At 42.1% G+C, this 25581-nt stretch overlaps 1 protein-coding gene across 3 annotated transcripts in view; it reads left to right on the forward strand.

Moving 5' to 3' along the window:
• The first annotated feature begins 579 nt into the window (after nucleotides 1–579).
• The window catches only part of rsrc1 (arginine/serine-rich coiled-coil 1), a 121154-nt gene continuing 96152 nt past the window's right edge, over nucleotides 580–25581 (forward strand). For 2 of the 3 annotated variants that reach the window (XR_013807440.1, XM_079677329.1), the window contains exons 1-3: nucleotides 581–692; nucleotides 1265–1465; nucleotides 4739–4861. Coding sequence is in view for 2 of the 3 variants with exons in the window: in XM_079677329.1 (XP_079533455.1) it covers nucleotides 1281–1465; nucleotides 4739–4861 (308 nt within the window). In the remaining variant the exon portion in view is untranslated. Of the gene's footprint in view, nucleotides 693–1264; nucleotides 1466–4738; nucleotides 4862–25581 lie in introns of all 3 variants that reach the window. The other variant, XM_079677330.1, reaches the window with a different exon arrangement.

Here is a 25581-nt window from a genome sequence, read left to right on the forward strand (position 1 = left end):
CTGGCGTTAAACTTTATTGATCTATGAGACGATGACCCAATGCAAATTCCTGTTAATGGACCTCAAACTTATATGTATTTTCTTATGTTATAATTTCTGAAATGTGCGTGGATATAATCGGATCAAAACGGAACATTTGGCGCTGGCTGTTGATATAGCCTATACCTCCCATAAATAAGCCCTCTTTATAGCCCTATTCTTTTTTTTAACCATTTTAATGGAACCAGACTCCTCCAACATAACAATTAAGAAATAATTGAAGAAAATATGTTGCTGATCCATTAATTGGACTCGTTCTTGATTAAAGAAAGAGTATCAAAAGTGACTCTGAAATAAGCATCAGCCAATATTTTCATCAAATCAGACATGCAATAATGGAAAGCCTTGCAGGATTGCTTACATCAATACGCACCCGTATCGCAAATTAAAGTCAAGTGATTAGCTAATGCTACTTAAGGTATCAACAAACAAAAAAAAGCTGCACTATGATTTAAGGTTGAATATATCGTTTTGGGCAAATCATAAACACCTAATTCGAACCCATGATAATGATAAAAGATGAGCGCAGTACCTCGATCGATTGCTCTGTGTAAGATGTTTCTGCCTGGACTCGATCGATGCTTTCCGGTTTCACGAGTAGAGTCTCCTGAGCAGTGCATGGCAGAGTTGTGGAGCTTCACAACGATTTAAAGGTGAGGAGCGGGATTTTCACTGTAGGGTAACTTCTTCTTTATTTTAATACACTGTTGTCCTTTGTGTAGCATTTACTGACTTCACTGTGAGAAACGGTAAATGCTAAGCTGCTCGAAGGCTTCAGTCAAAACAAGAAAACGCATTTATTAGAGGTAGCACAGTTAGCCTGCTAGCTAACCTCCACATAAAACAGATGTTTCTTTAATCCATATTTTTTTTATATGTTCTGCATGTACGACTGCTGTGTTGTTCGAGCCCTACAGGGACTTATAATGCATAACTTCCTTCCGCGTCGTTGATAAGCCTAGCTGTGTTGTTGTTGTTGTTGTTGTTGTTGTTGTTGTTGTTGTTGTATAGCTACACCCCTTACTAAATCTTTGTGGTTACATTACATTAATAAAACGTTAAAAAAAAATACATTAATACAAAGTGTTGTACGAGTAATGTAGAGGAATGCATTACAATCTGTGTTACAGTGTTAAGTGGGTTCACGAGTGTTTTGTATCAAAGTGTTGCTAAATGATAAGAGCTAGCTCCTCGGTTAGTAACACTACTGTCTGTGTTATGCCAGCTGACAGACAGCCAGCATGGGTCGGCGCTCGTCTGATAGTGAGGATGACAGTCGGAGCAGGAGGAAGAAGAAACAGCGTCGACGGTCATCCTCCTCTTCCTCTTCGTCTTCATCCTCCAACAGCAAGGTGGTCAGCAGCCGGAGCCGAAAGTCCACTCGTCTGAATCGTTCTCGTTCAAGAGATAAGGACAAAGACAGGAGGTGAGAGTACATATATACACGCTTGGATTTTATATGAAAAGGAAGAATGGCTAAAGACTGAGTATGTGACTGTCCTCCTGCCTTCTCCTGACTTAAATGGCTGTTCTTCTCTGTGGCTGCAGAAGTGAGCCAACAAAATTGAAAATACTGTTTGAGCATTTTATGTCTTCTTATGTTGTCTTACTGTATTTCCTGTGACTTTTTTCACAAATCATTAGAGGGGCTGTTCTAAGCAACACAATTTGACATGTGTTAAAGTTCAGGAGTCTGATGTCATTTTATAAAAGTATCTATGCAGTTGGCTTCTCTATGTGCTCTATGTCTGATAGATGTAGGCCAATACTTTTCTGATATGCCTTTTACACAAAGTACAGGTGTTACTGATAACACTAACAATGGCTCAGTTCTTGTTAAATACCTCAGTCAACTGACTGTGACAGTATGCCCAATACTAGGACCCTGAAACGGAATCAGCTTACTGAAATTCAGCCATGTTTTATTTTATCATTCACACCTGTGCTTTATTCAGCTTTGAAATGTCAAAGTCTGATGAAAAAGCCCTTTTGTTGAAGTGACATTTTTGTGACTGTTTTTAAATGAGAACACAATGGGTGTTTTTTCTTATGGCTTCAAAAACACATCGGTGCATCACTATGGTAAACCCATGTGGTTAAAGGGAGAGATACCCTGATGACTTATATTCGTTAGTTTGGACTTTATAACAAAAGTAATGTTCCTCAACATGCAGCGACTTCAGTTAAAACACAGAGATCACAGAAATAACTTCCAGAAACGTTTGTATGTTTGGCATGAGAACCCTTTCATTCAGATGGATGTTGCATTGAGATTTCCCCAAAAATCGGGTTATTGGTTAATATAAGTAGATGCTGTCTGGTATGGTTGGGTTTGGTCCTTTCTTAAGGATGTCTCAGTAAGGATTCATGAAAAAAAGTCAAGTCAAGGGCCCTTGCTTTGTGTCTAAACACATAATATAATATATATATGAAGGTTACTCGCTCATACCTGTTTTATTAGCTCTCCTCTCCGTGTTTCTAAAATACTACACCTTGCTATTTAGCAGTTGCATAGGAATAGGGAGGCTCAGTAAACAAAGACATCTTAACAAGTGGCCAGTGGCTGGACTTGGCCTCCTCCATCCATCCCAGCTGCCACTGGCTGTGTGGCTGCTCAGACAAGGCCAGTTGATGGTAATTATTTATGAGGCTTGGTCAAGGTCCATTACCGCTGATTGGAAGTCATTGCCTGTCTGTACGGGATGGGGTTGAGTGGGCAGTGTAAACCCTGGGACCACAGTCCCTCATCTATTAGCCATGTGTTTTGATCAATTAACAAAGACCTTGTGTATGCATCTGTGTGAAACTAGTTCCTTAAATAGGCTCATATGAAAGAGGACACACACTCAGTGGCGTTTTCAAGCCTATACAGGCGGTTTAAAGAGGCCTCACATGTGGTAAAACAGAAGAGTGCTTATGCTATTGGCTGGTGACATGATGACAACATAATGAACATGTTTTTTTTAACTTTTGTTGTTATTTTGTTTTACTTGCTTGTAAGCGCTTTGAGCACCAGGAAAAGCGCTTTATAAATGTATTATTATTATGTATGTGCAACGAGAGTAACTGTGTCCACAGCTAAGTGTGTGTGAGATACTAAGTGGGAGCGAGACAGGGATAAAGTGTGTGAGTTAAAAAGAGAAATGAAACCCAACTTACTAGGTGTTTTATTATGTGAAAATATCTCTGTGTTGTTAACCAGTGTTTCGCACTCCCATGTGTTTGAGCCATTAGGTTTTTATTACGTTACATTCGCGCAGGCTTCTGTGTAAACGTGTGAGCGAACGGCACCTTCCAAAAACCCTCCGCTCACCACTGTGTGTTTCTTCTGTGTAATGTGTGAACTGTGAAGTGGTTGTACGAGGGCTGAGGAAGTTATTTCATAGGGCCGCGCTCATGGGATACAGCCTTTGGAATACTAATGGATCTTTCCTGCGCTGCTCTAAGTGGTACAAATCTTGTTTGATAGTTCAGCCTCTGTGTTATTTGAATTGCTTTTCTTTCTCTCCTTTTCTGCTCTATCTTGCAGAGCTCCCATAGGACCGTGTGTGTGTTGAAAAGATTTTGGTATTTTTGGCTTTGGTGAAGGAAAAGAAGAGATTTTAAATAATGAATATTGCTCAAACTGTTTGCGCAGTAGAAGAGAGGGTTTCCTGCATTTACATTCTCCCCATGAATGCCTCCTGCTACATGATATCAATAGGAACGCGGTGTGAGTGGTGTTTGGAAAATAGGCGCTTCACACACTGCAGAAGCCACATTAAAGAGCAGCGGAGCTCCTTTGGGCCCCTGTGGAGCAACTGTAGGGCAGCCTGCATGGCTCTGCTGCTCACGGCTGGAGTGTGTTTGTTCATTAATGAAAAGTTACCGTCAGCGCAGGTGAGGTTTTTTAGGGACTTGGACCTATTTGCTCTTTAATGAACAGAAACACAAATTAGGAATACAACATTGACTTTTCCAGGAGGGGAAATAACTTTGGTGTTTAAAGACGGAGAATAAAACAAATGGTTTGTTTTTGTTCTGTCGGTTGGTTTTATTCAAACGGAAAGAGGATTCAAATGAAAGCTTGTTTATTTGTGACGTACATGAACACAGCACATCACACTCAGTGACATTTGACTTCTTCATTTAACCCATCCTAGTACTAGAAGCAGTGGAGAGCGTAAATGAAACAAAACTATACAAAAAGTCTGCACGACATGAGGACAATATGGTATAATGTTTTTTTTTTTATTGTGATAAACTTCTAAAACTGATTGTTGAACTTTAAAGTTCATTATTTTCAACATTGTTTTTTTAACTGAACCCAAAGGGCACCGACAAAAAAAAAATTGCATGATAGGATTTCTTTTTGGGAGTTAGTTAAAAATGTATTTGTATAAAACTTCACTTCAAAATCTAATTTTGTGTAATATTTCAGTCTTTTGCAATGTGTGCAAGTTGACATTGTGATGGCATAAACAAAACTAAATATTTTGCCACCAAGAAAGCTAATTGCTAATAAAAATATTCTTTTTCCATGAACCAAATTTGACATTCAGAACAAATACAGATAGAACTTTTACAATTCACTGTTGCTGATTTACCCAAATGCCCAAATGACTAACTAACCACAAGTCTGCTTTCGTATTGATGTTTGTCCTGAAGAGATTCCCAATATTAGAAATTAATGTGTGTGTTTTTGGTTTGTTTGCTCCAGGAGAAGAAGACGTTCCAGCAGCAGCTCGTCCCACAGTTCGTCTCGCAAGAGGAGGAGTCGCAGCGCAGAGAGAGACAAAGGGAGGAGCCACCACTCACACAGGTCCCGCAGCCGAGACAGGAGGTAACACCATCACGTGCACACACACGCACACACACTCAGACACACACACAATTATATTTGTATAGCATGTTTTAACAAGGTTATTCAAAATGCTTTGACATGACAGGGATACTAAGGAAATGCAAATAAGAAACACAAATACTAAAGACAGTATACAGTGGGGCAAAAAAGTATTTAGTCAGCCACCAATTGTGCAAGTTCTCCCACTTCAAAAGATGAGAGAGGCCTGTAATTTTCATCCTAGGTACACTTCAACTATGAGAGACAGAATGGGGGGAAAGAATCCAGGAAATCACATTGTAGGATTTTTAATGAATTAATTGGTAAATTCCTCGGTAAAATAAGTATTTGGTCACCTACAAACAAACAAGATTTCTGGCTCTCACAGACCTGTAACTTCTTCTTTAAGAGCCTCCTCTGTCCTCCACTTGTTAACTGTATTAATGGCACCTGTTTGAACTCGTTATCAGTATAAAAGACACCTGTCCACAACCTCAAACAGTCACACTCCAAACTCCACTATGGCCAAGACCAAAGAGCTGTCAAAGGACACCAGAAACAAAATTGTAGACCTTGACCAGGCTGGGAAGACTGAATCTGCAATAGGTAAGCAGCTCGGTGTGAAGAAATCAACTGTGGGAGCAATTATTAGAAAATGGAAGACACATGCAAGATCTCACCCCGTGGGGTCAAAATGATCACAAGAACGGTGAGCAAAAATCCCAGAACCACACGGGGGGACCTAGTCAATGACCTGCAGAGAGCTGGGACCAAAGTAACAAAGGCTGTCATCAGTAACACACTACGCCGCCAGGGACTCAAATCCTGCAGTGCCAGACGTGTCCCCCTGCTTAAGCCAGTACATGTCCAGGCCCGTCTGAAGTTTGCTAGAGAGCATTTAGATGATCCAGAAGAGGATTGGGAGAATGTCATATGGTCAGATGAAACCAAAATAGAACTTTTTGGTAAAAACTCAACTAGACGTGTTTGGAGGAGAAAGAATGCTGAGTTGCATCCAAAGAACACCATACCTACTGTGAAACATGGGGGTGGAAACATCATGCTTTGGGGCTGTTTTTCTGCAAAGGGACCAGGACGGCTGATCCGTGTAAAGGAAAGAATGAATGGGGCCATGTATCGTGAGATTTTGAGTGACAACCTCCTTCCATCAGCAAGGGCATGGAAGATGAAACGTGGCTGGGTCTTTCAGCATGACAATGATCCCAAACACACCGCCCGGGCAACGAAGGAGTGGCTTCGTAAGAAGCATTTCAAGGTCCTGGAGTGGCCTAGCCAGTCTCCAGATCCCAACCCCATAGAAAATCTTTGGAGGGAGTTGAAAGTCCTTGTTGCCCAGCGACAGCCCCAAAACATCACTGCTCTAGAGGAGGTCTGCATGGAGGAATGGGCCAAAATACCAGCAACAGTGTGTGAAAACCTTGTGAAGACTTACAGAAAACGTTTGACCTCTGTCATTGCCAACAAAGGGTATATAACAAAGTATTGAGATGAACTTTTGTTATTGACCAAATACTTATTTTCCACCAAAATTTGCAAATAAATTCTTTAAAAATCAGACAATGTGATTTTTTTTCTCATTTTGTCTCTCATAGTTCAGGTACACCTAGGATGAAAATGATAGGCCTCTCTCATCTTTTTAAGTGGGAGAACTTGCACAATTGGTGGCTGACTAAATACTTTTTTGCCCCACTGTACATGGTTTTAAAAAGAGAAACACAAATCCAAAATAGAACACAATATGTTTTATTGTCAAACTCAAGACAAAGTATCATACTGAAGAGAAGCGGTAATGAACGATCATTTACGTGAGTAATGTGCAGTACCGGATTCCAACAGAGAGGCAGTAGCCTGCGTACTGCGTAGCCTTCCCTGCCCTGAAGAACAAGTGATCCTTCGTCAGCGTGAAGAGTCTGCTTTATGCGCTCCACAGTTGCCCCGCTGCGAGACTCCGGCGAGTTGACAGTACATGGAGCGTGCTCCACTGGCCCCCAAAAGTGTCTTTTGGATTAATTTGGGCCCTTGGACAAATGTAGTTGGTGATCCCTGATTTACATCATGTAGGAGTGACAAAAAAGTGTCTTGTAGCTCTCTTTAGGAGGCTTGTATTACGAATCAGTATGCGGAATGCCATTGCAGACTTTTCTTATTAAAAATGCAGTCCAAAGACTTTTGGAAGTTTACTTCAGTGTAAACAACCACATCGTTTTGTATTTATGTCTCATGTCATCAGATGTAGCCACATGGAAAGTTGTGTTTTAGGTCTGGATTACGGTATTGCGTGTGCATGTTCTCGTTTTTCAGTTTGCCTTGACTATCTGTCTAACTGTGTGAGTACTTTGAAACAGAGACTCACAGAGACACCAGTTCAATCTGTCACACATTTATTTTGGCAGCGGCTCTCCTTTCACTCATTAATGCATTTAAAACATCATTACCCGATTCATACTTTGTTGAATTATGATTATTAGTGGAGGAGCGGTTTATACAAACTTATTCATGCAAGACTAATGTGTACACACACACACACACACACACACACACACACACACACACACACACACACACACACACACACACACACACACACACACACACACACACACACACACACACACACACACACACACACACACACACACACACAGAGGCACACACACACACACACACACACACACACACACACACACACACACACACACACACACACACACACACACACACACACACACACACACACACACACGCACACACACACTTATAGTCAGTCGTGTATCCCTTTCAGAAACATAAAGGCAACGTCTCTGTGTGTGGTGCTCCATGTCATTAGCATAGCTAATCTGGTGCTAATGAACCAGTAAACTGCTGTTTTTAAATCCCTCACACACACGGACCTACACACATTGTCACACATACATAAAAACATGCACAGACGCGCAATTGAAGAAAAGGCTGTCATAATATATGCGCGAGCAAGGCCCTTTGTTTACTTGTGTATGGCTGTGGGGGAGAGCAGAGATCATTTTAATCGCAAAGGAAAAAGAGTTTTAATATCTTCATAACGGAGGTGTCGGCATGAATGGATGAAATAACAGAGAAGTTTTGACACTAGAGTGGTAAATGGCGCCATAAAAAGACACCACACTTCAACTCTCCAACCCTAATGCTCACTGAACATTTTGTGGCTTCAGAACAAGCAACACATTTCCGCGCTGAACTGAAACCATTTACGGAGAGAATTTGTGGAAACAGTTTTCACACATTGTCTCTCTTCTCTCTGTGGTACAGAGGCAGTCACTCACGGAGGCACTGGTGATTAAAACATCAGGGGAAAATGGCATTACTGGTGTGGTGTGAGATGAAAGGTGGGAGGGGGATTTGGGAGATTTAGTAACTACAGTCGATGACATCGGTGTTTACAAACGCTGTACTGTGATTAGGAGGGCTGCGTTTTGTAATCGGCTTAGCGGTGAGCGAGGAGCAGGTGGGATGGGCTGGTGGGGTGTTAGGAGGTGGAGGCGGTGTTGGAGGTGGGGATGTGCAAAATGATGGGATTGATGATGAACGTATGCAGTTATGTGACGGCAGCTGCAATTTGGTCTGCCAAACCTGCCACATGTGTTCCCTGTTTTAGCTTCCTTCTACTAACCAGTGGATGTTATGTGGCTTAATGCAATAATTGGGACCAGAGCTGAAATTAATAGTAGACAAATTGACTGGCTGATTGACAAATAATACAACAAATAATCAGTACAAGTGTGATGATTGGTTCATATTTTCAGTTATTTTTCTTTATAGGCAATAACAATTAATGTCTTGCTTTTTTACTTTTCAAATGGGAGATTTTTTTGTCTAACTAAACTGAATCTCTCAGGGTTAGACTATTATTTCAAGCTAGGCAGAGGTCAAGAGGTCACTTTTGACTTTTACATTTTATTGATGAAAGTCTTAATCTATGAGAGAAGAGAATAATTCAAAAATAAAAATGATTGCTCGTTGATGCCTACACAAATCATGTCAGTATTTTCAGTATTTAATAAAGAACTGGGAGTAACTTTAGTATTATAATCATGTACTGTATAGCTCTGTTGTGGGTTACTGCACATTCTGTATTCGCTGTGGTTGTGGAATAAAGGAGGGTTGTTGGGAACAGGTTATCTGACTGCCATTAGTCAAGTGTGTGTGTGTGTGTGTGTGTGTGTGTGTGTGTGTGTGTGTGTGTGTGTGTGTGTGTGTGTGTGTGTGTGTGTGTGTGTGTGTGTGTGTGTGTGTGTGTGTGTGTGTGTGTGTGTGTGTGTGTGTGTGTGTGTGTGTGTGTGTGTGTGTGTGTGTGTGTGTGTGTGTGTGTGTGTGTGTGGCTGAGAGGTCGGCTGATGGATCAGCGCAGGATTGAGTGGACAGAACCTCATGATTGATACGCAGATAGGATATGAGGTGCTGCCCCCCACGCCAACCCAGCACCACCTTCAGAATATGAAAAAGAGAGGAGCGAGAAGAGGCCGAGTGCACCGACTGGAGAGACGAGAAGTTAGAAGAGAATGGATAAGTGTGCAGAGAATAGGTTGAGTTAGTACAGGAGAGGGAGAGAGCGGAGAAGATCCTGAAGGATGAAAATGAAAGGGAGAGACAAAAGCGAGCAGTAAAGAGAACATATAGGCCCAAGAGAGGAATATTATTCAGAAGAAATGAGAATAATAACCTCTGCATCAGAATATTGCACGGGAGAAGATTAGGACCATAGTGGGGACCAGGGAGGGGATATTATTACCTCCTTTTCAATCTCCCATGTATAAATAAAAAATAAAGAGATACATGAAATAAGAATAATGCTCTATCATGTGTTTACCATCAATCGTTGCTTCCTCCTTCTCTCCCCTCGTTCTCTCTTTCTCCTTTTTTTTCCTTCCTGCCCTCAATCAGAGAGGGCCAGGTCCCCCAGAGGCAGTCAATCTTGCCCTGAAATGTAAAACAGACAAGAGGAGCAGATTACCTATTTGCCATTAATGTTTATTCTCTTTGATGTGAGCAGGCATATCAGGCTGTGTGTGAGCGCGCAGCGGCATGTGTGAGGTTGATTGAGCGTATGCATGTATGTGCAGATTTGCGTAAAGGCACACCCCTAGTCCACTGGGGCAGAGCAGAGTGGAGCATGGCAGCAGCAGCCACAGTGATCTGATGTGTACCCAGACCCACAAAGACGACGCAGCCTCTCATCACTGTGGGATCACAGGCACGTCTTTAGGTGAGCCCGGCGGAGCGGCGTAGCGCTGCGCTTTTATAGGCGTCCACAGCAGGGGTTAACGGTGTGTGGCTCAGTCAGTCATACTGTCAGCTCTTCATTAACTTAGCAGCTCGCTTTAGAGCTTTGGTTAGAAAACATGGCAGAATGGCAGGTGCGACAAATCTACCACTTGACCCATCAAAGAGAAGCTGAGCATTTATTCATTGACTGATATTCTCACACGTATGCATAGGTGAGCATACACTGCAGGCGATCATAAACACACATGCTTACATTTTTCCCATTAAAATTTCATAGGCTTGTTGGGTTAGCAGGGCAAATTGCTAGCGTCAGGGTTTAGCCCCGCTTACACTGGAGCAGCTTCATCACTGGGCCGCTGTCATGACTCTAAAGAGAGTGAGACCTCTAATTATCTGTCTCTCCCCTAGAGGAGATGGATAGCTAGCTAAACGCACCACCCACCATGCTAGAGTCAGGATTAGCTCAGCCACCATGGAGCCACAGAGGCCGGGATGAGTACAGAACTGAGCAAGGGGAAAGGACTGTGACTGGGACACGGGTCAGGCAAAGTAGAGACAGTCCTGGGATTTTTTATTTTTTTTAGAGTTTAAGTGTTGGGCTTTATTTAATGTTAATTGATAGTACAGCCAAATATACACATGAAAGGGGGAAAGAGCTTATGACTTGCCATGGTAATCGAAACTGGCCACTGAGGTAAGTACTCAGTACATTATTAGTAAGTGGCACTTACTCCGACAGGTATACTCCAAGGTCCCCACAGGGACATCACCTAAAAAAGTCAACAATTGGGGCTTTCTATGGCTACTGTTAATCCAAGCTAAAGTTGTGACGTAAAGGTTTCTGTGTTGTAAAAAATAAAAAGTTATCAGTCATTGTAGATGACTTTCTGAAATCGTACATTTATAGCATTACACAAGATGTCATTATTGAGTGGAATACAGCAATTCATAAGCAGGGCCGGTTCTAGCCAATTTGCTGCCCTAGGCGAGATTTTGAGCACACATTACTAGAGACTATCTAGCGGGTACAACTCTAAAACACCCATATGAAAAAGATCGGTTTACATTTTAATAATCAACAATGTGAACATAACCATAACCTACCATAGCCAATAACTAATAAATGTAACTTATTTTATTTTTGTTGTTCATTCATATCTTATTGTACCTAGTTAACATTTTTTTATCTCCAGTTTTAAACAATATTTTTGGTTTACTGTCCTATGGTATACATTGAAATGATTTCAAACCTGTTTTTATTCATCCCAATAATTATAATGGCCCGTCCACACGGCAGCGTGCGTTGCTTCAACGGAGACGCTTCCCATTCACTTTGAATGGGGTGACGTCACGCTTTGCCAAACTGCATTGTGGTTTTGTCGCGTCGCTTTGCCTCCGTTGCTCGCTTCGAAAGTTGAGAAAAGTTCAACTTTTCAAGCGTCGACGGAAGCGCCGGCCAATCAAATCATGTCAGTACAAGCTCTAATCAAACCGCGTGCTTGTGTGTCCAGGGCGGGAGATTAATGTGATTGGTTGTTAGTCGCCCGCCAGACACACCCACCGGCACATATCAACTCACGCTGCCGTGTGGACATACCTTAAAGGAGTGCCTTGGAAATATTTGTTTAGGCTACATAAATTGTGATCAAACCGTTTGAAACCCAATGAGATAACTTAGACTAAAGTGAACTCTCTAAATACTCAGAGAGTCCTTTACCTCACTGAGCCTCTCAGTCTGACAGGAGAGAGCTCTCAGTGTGAGAAAAAGTTTTTAGAGAGTACTTGTCCATGGACAAGTGAGTTTGGCAATTTACTTGTCCGAATACATTTTTCACTTGTCCAGAATGGACACAAATTGGGGCGACTGGAATCTTCTTCTTCTCCATTGTATTTTACATTTTCCCACGGTTTTACGACACCGCTAACGTAAGTGAGCGGTGAGATTTTACTGCATCACACATAGGGTTGGGTATCGTTTGGATTTGAACGATTCCGGTTCTGCTTTTCGATTCCAGTCATTTTCGGTTCTCGATTCCGGTTCTTTGAGAGGGTAAAAATAAGTCCCATGAAAAACTGGGAGAAAAATATATTTATGAAAACATTAAGTCAAATCTGTATTCCTATTTACAAATCACTTCATACTGTTTAATCTATTACGGTTATTGAATAGAATTATATGAAAATAATCTCTGCATTGTTTATTTAGTTTTAAGTGGTGCAGTTTGAGAATGTACAATTGGCCCAGTCTCCTCTGATGTTACACTGCAACCTGCCTGTGAGACAGAGTCCAACCACACATGTTCAACGCATAGGCCTTATAATAATAATAATAATAATAATATATTATATTTATAGCCTATAGGCCTAGCGCTTTTCTACAACTCAAAGACGCTTGCACGCTTACACATGTCCTGCAATACACATGCTGCAGCTGCCCAGCTGCTCACTGTTTGTAAAAGTAAATAAATAGTATTTTCATTTCAATAATGTACTTTCTATACCCTGCTTCATAAACAATACTGACATCCCTGTGCTCCTCCGAGTCTGGGGGTCCGGGGATGTGAGGAAAGCGCTAGGACACAGGGAGGCTGCTACACTTCATAAATGAAATGGCAGTCAATATTAACAACACAGGAGCTAAAACGCTTAATAACCTTCATTACGCGTTAAAGAAAGAACATAAGAAAGTTTGACAAAGATGAGGCTGTTAAACGGGCATCAGATCCGCTGTGTGTAGAAAGAGAGAGAGAGAGAGACGCTGAGCCGCACCGTGCAGCGATCAGCTGATACGGAGCATAGAGAGAGAGAGCTGCGGTCCGCGGGGCTCGGCCTCCTGTCCTCACAACTCTTATCAATCCCGGGACCGGACAATTGTTATTTCTTGTTCCTACTCGGAACCGAGTTTTGCTTCCCAACTCTGCCACTGTGCTACACTTCCCGCCCCGCCCCCGTCTACTGTACAGAAAGCGGCGAGATGCATTTCCTTAGGAATCGACAAGCAGAACCGAAACTAACATTTCTAAACGAACAATGGTGGACACGTACAATTTGCGAATGAGTTCTGCCTTTTGTAAACTGAATTTATCAATAATTTTTCAATAAATCAGGGCGAAAAACGTCACTTGTCCGCCGGACAAGTCAATTGAAAGATCTACTTGTCCGATATTGTAAATAACACGTCCCGGACGGTGGGACGTGTACTTTTTCGCACACTGGCTCTCCTCCACCCTTGTTGTAGAAACATCTTCTTCTTATATCCGTTAGCGCAGCTAGCACCAGATGCTAATAACAACAGCGCCGGTACCGGTGCGCCCTCTTTCTCTCCCTCACTCGCTCCCACGCTCACTCGCACTTTGGCTTTGAGCTGCGGGCGCCTGATAAGCCAACATCCCCCATTTTCATCACTTACAGCGCCCACCGTACAGGGCAAATTAAAAGTGTAACCAGGGTGAAAAGGGTGTTACATTTACGTAATTATGAATGTTGTTACATCAGGGCCGAAAAATAGGATGAGCGCAAACAGTCAAAACAATTGTTTCCCTCCCAGAGCTACCAGCGCAGCGCCCCCCAAATCTGGCACCCTAACTGCTTATGTTGCCTATGCCAAAAACCGGCCCTGTTCATAAGGGTTACGAACAAACCCCCAGGTTTACCTGCTAGATTTTCTGAGAAGCTCCTAGGTCTGATCTCCTGCATTAACCCTGACAAAAAACATAGCATGTAATGATGATAATTATGAGCCACTTAAGTGATCCCCTTAGACACATTATGCTGTCCTCCCACAGTGAGATCAGGGCTCAGGGTTGATTAAAGACCAGTAGTCTAGTATCATCATTGCTCTGTTCTTCTGGTTAAGAGACAACCACTAGGCCCCCCTGTCATCTTTAGCTGCGTCTAGAACGAGCTAATCTAGATGTTTTAGTTTCATGACGTGAGCTAAGCTTTCTGCACTGGAGATCACAGAACAGGACTCGAGGTGTGTGGTTGAATGTGTGTGTGTGGTGGTTGAGCGATGGCCTGGTATTTATTTCACACAGCAATTTTCCCCTGTATGAGATGAGGTGTCGTACATCTGCTAGATAGCTTTTTCCTGCATAGCACCGACATGGAGCGCGCGCAAGGTCATCCAGGCGACTTGGGAACGGGGAGTGCTGAAGTGAGGAACTGAAGGGAGGAGTGTAATGGTCAAAGAGGGGGAGGAGAGTGAAGGAAGGGCAGTGGAGTGCAAAAAGACAGGGGTGGGGTGAGGAAAATCAGCCACTTTATTGTGGGTGAGCAGCGTGGCCTCCCAGCTTTTCATTACACCTGGATCAGCAATTCCCCTGTCAGGGTGGAAATTGTTCTGTGTATTTTAGTCCGACATATATTTATTCACACAGTTTAGTTGGTGTGTGATGTAGCAGGTGGTTTCGGGTGTCGCTGGCTTCATAAGGGAAACAGCCCTGAGTGTGTTTTGAGGACATGACAAGTGAAATCTGGTTTCCTCCACAAACTGCTGAGATCTTGCTATTATGAGAGAACCATAAGGCCCGAATGGTGGTGCTGATGGATAGGAAATAAGATGAGAAAGAATGCGAACAAACCTTAAATATTTTTTCAATTTAAAGTGCCAGTATCTTACTTAGTGTTCTCATAGTTTTGTAAAGGTTTCAGGTTAGGCGAGACTATGCTATACTGGAATCTAAGAGCAGGCTCCTGGCATTTTTTTTCATCTGTCTGTCTGTTATCCCAAAGACTCAACATCTTTCCTTCTCCCCCTTCCACAGGATGACATTCAGCCCTTTCTCCCTTCTTCCCCTATTACCGGACTTGCAAAGTGTTGATTTAAACTGAAAGATGACCTGGTTTAGCTTGGCTGCGTCGTCTCTACTCTATAAAAATCAACATGCTTCCAGTCGTAAGATCTGAACGTGTTTGTTGTTGTGTATCTCTCTCTCTCTCTTCCTCCCTCTCTCTGTCTCTCGGTCTTACTCTATTTCTCTGTGTTGTCTTTTTTATTTATCTGCTGTAAAGGCCAGTCAAGCGCTGCTCGGCTTTGTTGTCAGAAACCTTTATTTACCAAAGGGAGGAATAAGTGACTGACACAGACAGCCTCTTTCATCCGTGCCTCGCCGCAAGCAGTGTTCCCCTCTTCTGCCAGAGGAAAACCCCCCCCCTCCCTCACCCCTCACTCCTGCCAAGCCGTCCTCCCTCCACCCCACTCCGCTGCACCCCTCCATCCTGCAGGCTCACAACACACTAGTCCACTCCCCTGGGTAGCAACCTAGCTGTAGAGTCTGCACTGTGTAACACACACACACACACACACACACACACACACACACACACACACACACACACACACACACACACACACACACACACACACACACACACACACACACACACACACACACACACACACACACACACACACACACCAGTCCTTTCACACAGACGATCAAATGAGGGAGTTTGTCCAATGGTCCCAAACAAAGCTTAGTTTAACATCAAAGAGTTGTCCCTTTTCTCTTTTCATCCATCTGTTAAACAAACAGGGAGTAATGACACATAAAGCCTTTTAAAGCCTGGACTGGAAAGGTAGTTTTTATGCTTTGAGACACTGGGTGAAGGTAGAATCTCTCGGGCATCAGCCGCCTAACGGGGGCTCAGAAATCAAATCTGAAAGTGATTTTTTTTAAAAGGAGAGAACAATCACACTCAAGTTTATCATTCTCATTAATACGGTCATCAAGAGAAGAAAATCTGTATCTCCCATAACTCTTTTATTTCAAAATGGATCTGGATATGGTAGGGAAAACATCATTTCCATACAGTATACTTACATTTTGCATAATAAATACAAATAACTGTTTCTGTATCAGAGCAAAGTCACATGTGTATATCATGCTACCTGCCATCCAGATAAATGGTTCAATTGGAAGGTGTTAAATGCACATGCTGTAGCTGTAATTGAATAGTTTTTGATGAAAGATAACAGCTTTTCTTTTCCAGTGATTTGTATTTTTGTCACCATTTTTTAGTGTGGAGGTGGGTAACTGTTTTCTGTCAGAGGTTCCTTAAACTGTTGTGATGTTGGCATTCAATATTTTTGTAAAATAGACACATTTTGGAACTGGAAGAACCTTTTGTGTTTGATAGTTTCTCATAACATGTGTCATCAGATGGCATGTCACTGGTACATAAGAGAGATGGACACCTGTGTTTATAAGTAGCATTACATGTACTGATTAATAAGTAATAGAATTATGTACCAGGTAATGACATTGTAAATGTGAAATAATTATGATCCGATAATTTAATTTAACTTCTCTTAATATAATTAGCCAAATTATATTTGAAGATGCATGATTCAATATTCCCAAAATACATCAATAATAAATGAGTAGTGGGCCTACAATACAAAATCTTCACAATTTTAATTTGACAAAAAAGGCAAAATCTTTTTTGAAGTTTGCAGCTCTAATCATTGAGAGTGCTGGATAATCTTCCTTTTTGAAACCTTTATCAATGAAAGCAAATCTTTGTGATTAATGTAAGTATCATAGAGAGCAGACCCGTTACTTTATATGTGTTTTCGAAAGAGAGTTTGATGACTGAAACCTAATAGTAGTATGACACTTCTTTATAGAAACACTTTCAATGTTTTTGCGAATGAAACGTTAATAATGCCAAAGACTAATACATGCAGCCTTCATTGTGTTCACTTTGTGACAGTGAAAAGCCTCATCCGTCTGGCCAGACCGAGAGAGAAAGACAGAGACAGAAACGCTTTTAGTTCTGGCATAGGAAAATGAACACCAAATGTATCCCTCTCTCTTTCCTTCCTGCCTTCTCTCTGTCTCTCTCTCCTATTTAAGCTTCTTGAAGTTCTTCCAAATTGGGTTTTAAATGCCAATTAGGAGGTTGAATGTAGTAAAATAAAAGCAAATGCAGGCAGGATGGCCTCACCTTCTGGCTGGTTAGGCTTCAGAGAGAGCTGAGCCGGACCTTTGGCTCCCAGCAAGGCTTTGAGAGAAATATCCTGCCTAATGAACACATTAATTAGAACCATAACTATTTATAAGATGATAATTAGAAACGAAGGGAGGTAAACTGGGCTTTTCCTGCAATTAATGGAGGATTAATTACGGGAGCTAATGAAGTGGATTTTTGAAACGTGTGGAGGTGAAGTACAGAGATGTGCAGCTCGCTTTGTGATCACTGGCATAATTATTTTCTCCAGCGCCAAAGCGTTTGAGGCCCTGGTCCTCGCCGGCTCAGGCCGGCTAATAAGCATCATTGCATCGTTATATATATGCACTTAAAAAGACTTGCCACTGAAATGACTGTCTAATTATTTCTAATTGGCAGGCCCTGTGTGTTGTCATTGAGCTGTTTGGAGCCGCAGCGGAGCCCTGGGTCTAATAACGCTCTGGGCGGAGAAGGAGGGGAAGAGAGAGAGATAGAGAGACAATGATACATAAGAGAGAGTAAAGAGGAGGGGGGCTTTACCCAATGCCTGCTGCTCACAGCCCAACCTGCACAGTGCCCCTTGTGCCACCGGCCCAGCAGGACGGCGGGTCCTAGAATGAGGCCCGGTGCACTCAGAGGTCACCTTGCCAAGTAGCCGATTAGCAAAGTTTTTATTTTATCTGTGCTTATTTTCCCCCCTTTTTAATGAACAGCTTCTGCTCCTAATTTATGCACAGATAAACGCCGCCGTCTGTCCACAGTTCTTCTTCTTCATTTCACTCTTAAACATGCTACACACACACACACACACACACACACACACACACACACACACACACACACACACACACACACACACACACACACACACACACACACACACACACACACACACACACACACACACACACACACACACACACACACACACACACACACACACACACACACAGGGAAGGAGGTATGTTTATGTGCTGTGTGTGATTTAGTGGCCAGGTTTTGAGCCGGTCCGTAGAGACTCGTGCTAAGAGAGCATGCATGGACAAACCTCAGTCAGGCCGCTTGCCTTGTACTCTGTGCTCGGGCCCAAACCATATGGACACCATCGTCTATGGGACTATATAGTTGGTCTTTACAATATTCTGGCACAGTCACATTCAGACTAATACTTAGGTGTTGACACACATTCCTCAATGGCTTTATCAAGTATATATTTGCATTTTTACAATATATTTATACTTTCTGATTTATTTTCAGGCATTGATCTCTATTTGGGCTGTCTGTGTCTCTTTAGGCTTGCTTGTTTGAGAGTGTGTGTGTTACAGGAGTATTGAATAATGGCGTATAGAACTATGTGTATGAGCACCTCACTTAACTCTTCCTAAGCAGAGCTATATGCATTGTCCTGCCAAAAAATCTCCTTCATTCCTCCTCTCCGTCCAGGACGACTTGAGAGCAAATTGCCAGCTAATGGAACCACTGCCTGCACTTGTCAGTTCACTTTTGACAAGACACACACACACACACACACACACACACACACACACACACACACACACACACACACACACACACACACACACACACACACACACACACACACACACACACACACACACACACACACACACACACACACACACACACACACACACACACACACACACATACACACACAAGCATGTGGTTTCACTCATGCATTTAGTAATTTACTTGTGGAAACAGAATAGAAAAATGAGAGAGAATGGCAGATAAATGAAACTAGGATCATGTGCGCCTTGACTGAAACCTTGACAATCTTTTTGAAAGTAATGAAACACTTTCTCAGCATGTGCATGAGTTTTTCTATTTGAAATTTGTCTTCCTTTTTATTTCTGTCTATCCATTCGAGTTTTGGCAGAGTGGAGGACATGAGGAGGAAGTGGAGATAGATGGATAGCCCAAAGGATACGTGGCCAACTGTCGAATGATTGGCTGAACAAAGAGCAGAACACTTCTGTGACTGGTTGAACAGAGAACTCAACGTGGCGATTTTTGGCTTGAAATCAAAGCACTAAAAATGTAATTATTTTAAATGCAGTCAACAGTTTTACTGGAGTGGAATATTGCCAGGTTTTTTTGTAAACTCTGTGGGATATTGACACTCGGAAAAAGTAAGATACAGGCCTCTCATGTGTGTAATGAATGACATTAATACTATTATTGCATGGGGCATCATTTGGATCCTGCCTCAAACGCCCCAAAAAAATTGCCCTTAATTCTAAACAGTAACAATTTGCGATTACAAATACATAAATAATATAAAGATATAACATAGATAAAAGATTATGTAACATTTCTGTTTATTTATTGACCGTAACCTGCATCAGTATATTTTTGTAGTTATATATAGAGAAAGAAATGGAAAGGAAAAATCGGCATTATTTATTGGCTACTTCTAACTGGACAGGACGTATAGACACGAGAAGCGACAGATGTAGCGGGGGGGAGAGGCTTTTTATTCCCTCAGAGGGTGGAGTGTTTTTTCTTTATATTCATTCCTTGATCTCTTTTTCTGCGTTTGTCTCTCTCTTTCTCCTTGTTCAGTCTTGACAGCAGTTCTTAAAAAAAAAAAAAAACGATTTTTCGAAACTTCTTTATGAGACAAGCCTCTGTTCTGTCAAAAGACAACTTTATGTTATTCCACTGAAGAGGGGAAACTAATAGTTTTTTACAGGGCGCTATTCCAGTTGTGTCTTGGGTGTTTAATTAAGTGTAGTTTCCCTTTAGTAGTGGAATGTGTGTCTGCTTTTTGTCGGCCCGTTCCTCTGTGCCTTTTACAGTCCACCCACATGGTTTGTCTCAGCGTTTATGATTTTTCTTATACCGGAGTTGTGAGGTTCCTAAATCACTTAAGCACACGAGGCCGAGCGGTCCACATTTAAACAATAAAAGGCTGTTATGCTAAGAGCCCTCAGATCTCCTACCACTTCATAAATACATGCATATAAAAGGCAGAAAAATACATCTTCCCTGACCAGAGAGAGAGGGAGAGCGAGCGTCTGAGAGCACACCTGCTAATTGGAGCCAGCTTGATGTGAAGCACGGCTGTCTGCTCTGTCCTCTCCTTAAGTCCCAATCGTTTTTTCTTTCCTTTTCATTCTCCTGCTTTTTTCTTTACCGTGGTTGTACTTGACTCTCCAACTTTTTTTTTTAAACCCATACCTCTTTATCTTATTCTTACTTCTGGGATAAGACCTCTGCTGTCCTTCACCTCTTCTCTCCCCCCCTCACAGTCCTTCAACTCCTTCTCCCTCCCTGCTTTCCACCCTCCTACAGATGGAGGCAATAACAACCAAAACAACTCTCTCCTTACTCGGGGTAACTAATTGTCCTGTGCCTTGATGGAGGGAAAAAATGGGTTTCAATTGCGTGAGTGGCTGCGAGTGAGTTGGCAAGTTAACACCTAGTCTAAGTGTGACCTTCTGTTGACCTTGTGTCTGGGCTGAGTGGCTTAGCCGGGGCCCCCCTCGGCTCCAGCTGCTAATGGGTGTCATGTCGAGCTTGGGCTGCACGGAGGTCAAAGGTCGCGAGTGCACACCAGACGGCCAAGTTTAGGATTGCGATGGGGAGGCTGAGTGACACTGGGCATATGCGCCAATGAAGACGGCGGGTAATCAACACATGGGCGCGCAGCGACATGGAAACCACATCTTAGTGAGAAAGTCGGCTTTTCCCTCATCGTTGTCTGGCCGTTTTAGGTTTATATAGATCTGAGGGGACTGTGAAGGCCTTTGAACTCTTCTAAATGACTTGACCTTGTGGCTTGTGGCTTGTAACCGTGTGTGTGAGGGTCTGGCTGGGTATGGGGGGGGGGGGCAGTGAGTGGGTGGCCTGCATGGCGTCTCATTTCTGCTTCACAGCATAGCAGGGCATTGCAAACGTTTGTGTTGACGACTGCTAAATTAAAAGCAAACTGAAGATTATGACAAATCTAAACATTGCTTTTATGAACCTGAGGGGGACTGAGAAAAAACATTTCTGTGAGTCTTTCAAGCTCCGTCTTTGCTGTGTTAATTGTGCTCACAATCAGCTACTTTACAGTGATTCCTTGTGTGTTATTTTCTGTGTGTATATTTATGTTTCTGCGTGGATGAGCATGGTGGATGGCTGTGTGTGTATCTGTGTGTGTTTGCTTGCATGTGCTGTGAACCAAGGGAACAGATAATGTGGCTGCTTGGAAGGAGGAAGCAGCTTGGGAAATGATTTCAACAGCTCTTATAATTAGAGGAATATCATAAATTAAACTTGTGTCTGCCGTTGCGTTTGAAGAGCACTCAAAAGTAATACATTCTGGATGGTTAACATATTTGCATTCCATTCAGCAGGCAGCGTTAGTAAGGAACAGCTGTTTTCCACGTCTTTTGGCAGCAGGAAATGCACATTGCTCACTCAAGGTGCTTTTAGACACATTGAAATGGCAGAAAAAAGAAAAGTGACTTTTAACTTGAACATGAAGCTGCTGCTGTGTGCTCTGTCACTGGAAATAACTCGGCGGGGAACAGCGCATGAATGAAGTTCTTCAAATATAGATCTCCTCTCTTTCAATAGGCCCGTTTCTTTTTCAATCTGTCTGTTGCTTGGAAAAGACGACTGGCAAGCTTTTTGGTGTGTGTGTGTGTGTGTGTGTGTGTGTGTGTGTGTGTGTGTGTGTGTGTGTGTGTGTGTGTGTGTGTGTGTGTGTGTGTGTGTGTGTGTGTGTGTGTGTGTGTGTGTGTGTGTGTGTGTGTGTGTGTGTGTGTGTGTGTGTGTGTGTGTGTGTGTGTGTGTGTGTGTGTGTGTGTGTGTGTGTGTGTGTGTGTGTGTGTGTGTGTGTGTGTGTGTGTGTGTGTGTGTGTGATTCTGAATGTTATATTGGATGTTTTAGGCCCCATAGCACCACCTTTACATTTTAACAAATTGTAGATGGTGCCATTTCTATGTAGTCTGTCCAACATTACACCGTTACTATCGTTTGAATGCACATTATGACTCATAATTTTGCACTTATTTCATAGACGAATGACAAAAACATATTATTACTATTTTGGCTCTTAATAACAAGCTACCTGGATACTGCAAAAAAGAGTCACAAAATGTGTATTTGTTGAAACTCTTTTGTTTTATTTTTTTAAAATGACTAACTTATTATATTTTACTAGTATGTACTGCTCATTAAGCTAAAAATAATATATGCTTAGACAACTCTGGGGTCACTTTTCAGAAAACTAAGGAAAAAATAAAAATGTGCAATAGAAGGTAGAGACACACTTGTAAATGAACACAGTCAAATCGACGTTAAGATGCAACATCATTTTCAATAAAAAAATCAAATTAATTTCAATATTATGATCTTATAATTTGTTTTTATTTGGAAACCGAGGGGATCTTGAAACACACCACTACACCTGTAAGTCTATCTTTCCTCATAAATCTTCTCTAGCTTAGTGTATTGTTGGTAGAAAGACTGGTCAGGCAGAGGTCACTGCCGTCAGCGTCCAATGAAATGCGATAGGGTTAAAGTTACATTGCCATTAATCACAGCCGCGCCTCACTGGCCTAATGGACAGTGATGCCGCACGGGGCATCACTCAGAACTTCACATGCTGTGGGATGTTTTTCTGCCACCGGACAAATATAATATGGACATGAACTTTGTTTTTTCCTCCCAACAGAGGATGGTGGATGGTGAAACGAAGAAACAATATAAATACTGGGAAGATAAGGTTAAAGGAACAGTGAGGATAATTGGTCTATTTGTGTGTATTCATGTGTTCCCCGTGCCTACACCGCGTAGTATGAATAATGATTTAAATAGGGTCAGATTCCATTGGAGACGCCCACCTGTATCTGACACTAGTGGTATCGCGTAGCCATTAATGTCCAATTTTCAATGAAAACAGAAATAGAATACAGTCCGATAAGGGTAACACACCATCCAGCTTCACACCCGACCACATAATTACCCCAATGGGCTGTGGTGAGGGATCATATCCTGGCGCACACCGGGGGGTCAGCGGCGATAAGCTTCAGCCCGGCTCCCAACATGCAGCATAATTACTCTATTGATAATTCACCAGGAAAAAGGTCCCAGCCAATTGCAGAGCTCCGATTTAATGGATTGGGCTGTGAAACGAGGGAATGGAGGAAGGAGGCGGTGTGGGAGCAGTGCATATGCGAGGGGGGTTTGTACGTGGGGGCAACCAGCAAGGGCCTTTTATTAGAAATGAAAATATGTTTAGGCCATAGGGGGACCCATTTTCCCTGGAGATAATAAGGCCAATGAAATGTAAAGCAGAGGAAGGGCTTGGCATGGGGTCCAACTGTGGCTGTTTATCTGTGTGTGTCCTGTATTAGCCCATTTATCCCCAGCCCAAATTAGCTAATCATTCTCCAAGGGGAAGGACTTGGTCAGGAAATTGACATTTAGCAGCATAGGCTCACTCTATTAACTACAGTAAATTTAATTTGCTGCACACCCCAGAAGTGGGCTGTTTTCTTTGCCATCAGAGGTAGAGGGAGAGAGAAACAGAGAGAGAAACTGAGAGAGACGGAGAGAGAGAAAGAGAGAGATTGTGTTTATTGCATCTGCTGCTTCTGGCCACAATTTGCTTGGCTGTAAATATAAGACTTTGGTTGGGAACAGAGAAACTTTGTTGTATTTCCCCTCATGTACTGTTGATTACAAACATACGCAGGCATTGTCAACACATAGATCCACTCATTCCAAAGTCTGTTTGGGCCATTGATGGATTATCTCGCCTGGAGACTCCAAACCCCAAAAACGCCAATGTTTTTCTTTTTCTTGTTTCCATTAGCTGTGATTCTCTGACAAGCCTAATCGTAGCTCCAATAAACACTGTATTAAATATGCTATATCAAATGTCCTCTGACTGATGACTGCTTTCACCTCTGAATCAGATATGTAATTATTTTTGATCATCACTCCAGGGTGTCTGCTTTAGTACCTGGCTGTTCAACAAAATGCAACGAGACGGGCTTTACTGGAGGAGAAGTTAATAATGGCGGGGGGAAAAAAGAGTAGCGCTGCAACTGCTCAAATAATGTGGTTGTATTTTAACTGGAGCTAAAACAATAAGCCGATCAATTAGCCTGCCGTAACTAGTCTGATAAATGATTAATCATTCATGGTTTTTTTCTTTAAGCAATACCAAAAGTGTACAGGTCTTGACTAGAGCTCCAATGATTAGATGTGACAACAAATGTTTTGATATTCAATTAATAGTTTTTGCAATAAATAATTCCACATGTATCTTGTTAAAGCTTTTTAAATGTGATGACTTTGTTTTCTTGTCATATCTTATTTGTCATAATTTAGAAATTACAGACAGATGAATAGATAACTAATAGTTGCAGCCCTTCTTTTGATAATATATTTATTACGTTTGTGTCTTCTGTGACAGTTGAATCTTAAGGGTTTGTTAAATAGGACGTACGACAGACTACACATGAATATTTTCTGTGTTTGCTTGACTGCTGATCTTGCATGTTTTAGTCCTGAATCAACATAAAACGAACATTTCATGTATACTATATTCACTACAAAGTGTTCTGAAGGAGATGTTTTCATTGTCTAACTTCTGCTCCTAAACTAGCTTTCTTCAGAATGATCTTCTGTTGTTTCAAAAAATCTTCAAATATTCTTTTTAGTTTTGGGTTGTTTTTCAAAGAGAGTATCGGTTTTGGAGACCTTGAACTAGTGCAGCTACTCTCCAGTGATCCGGATCAGCCCGGCCTAATTGATTGCAACAGTTGTCAGAGTGTTGTCTGTTAGGATGGTGACAGGCGTCCGAAGAAAATGATTAGTTTTCTGTCGGGAGAGAGACAGCTCTGGATGTCCCAAACTGCAAACCAATAAAGGGGGGAAAGCAATAAAGCTTGTGGACAGCAGGTTTGACTGTTTTTATAGACAAATCAATAAAATGATAGATGATGGAAAATAACGGCATCTCAGCTGCCGATTTCTACTGGGGTTTCAAATCATGGTCGTTCCCACACATCCACACGCATGTGCATGGACACTGACACAGGATGCGGTAACATACACACACACACACACACACACACACACACACACACATAATATGTTGAAGGATCTGGTCCTTTAATAGGCATGTGCAGTGACACATAAATGAGCCGTTATGTTTGGGTAATTTGTGTCTGTGTATGGCACTTTATTGAAGCATGAGTTACACTTTCAATTTGTTTTTGTTGATGGCTAAATGATGTGTGTGTTTATATATATATGTGTGTGTGTGTGTGTCATAACTAACAAAGTAAATCTCCTGCTGTTAATCTTTTTGAGACCAGAGGGCCAATGTCAGGATCAATACCGAGGACAGGCCTTCCTCTGAGCCCGCCTCTAATTGGCTCCATTTCTACTGTGTCAGTTCGTGTGTGTGTGTTTGAGTCATAGTGTATGTGATGGTACAGAAGCTGTATTTTTA

This window comes from Notothenia rossii, assembly GCF_949606895.1.
Source record: "Notothenia rossii genome assembly, chromosome: 4".
Classification (NCBI taxonomy): Eukaryota; Metazoa; Chordata; class Actinopteri; order Perciformes; family Nototheniidae; genus Notothenia; species Notothenia rossii.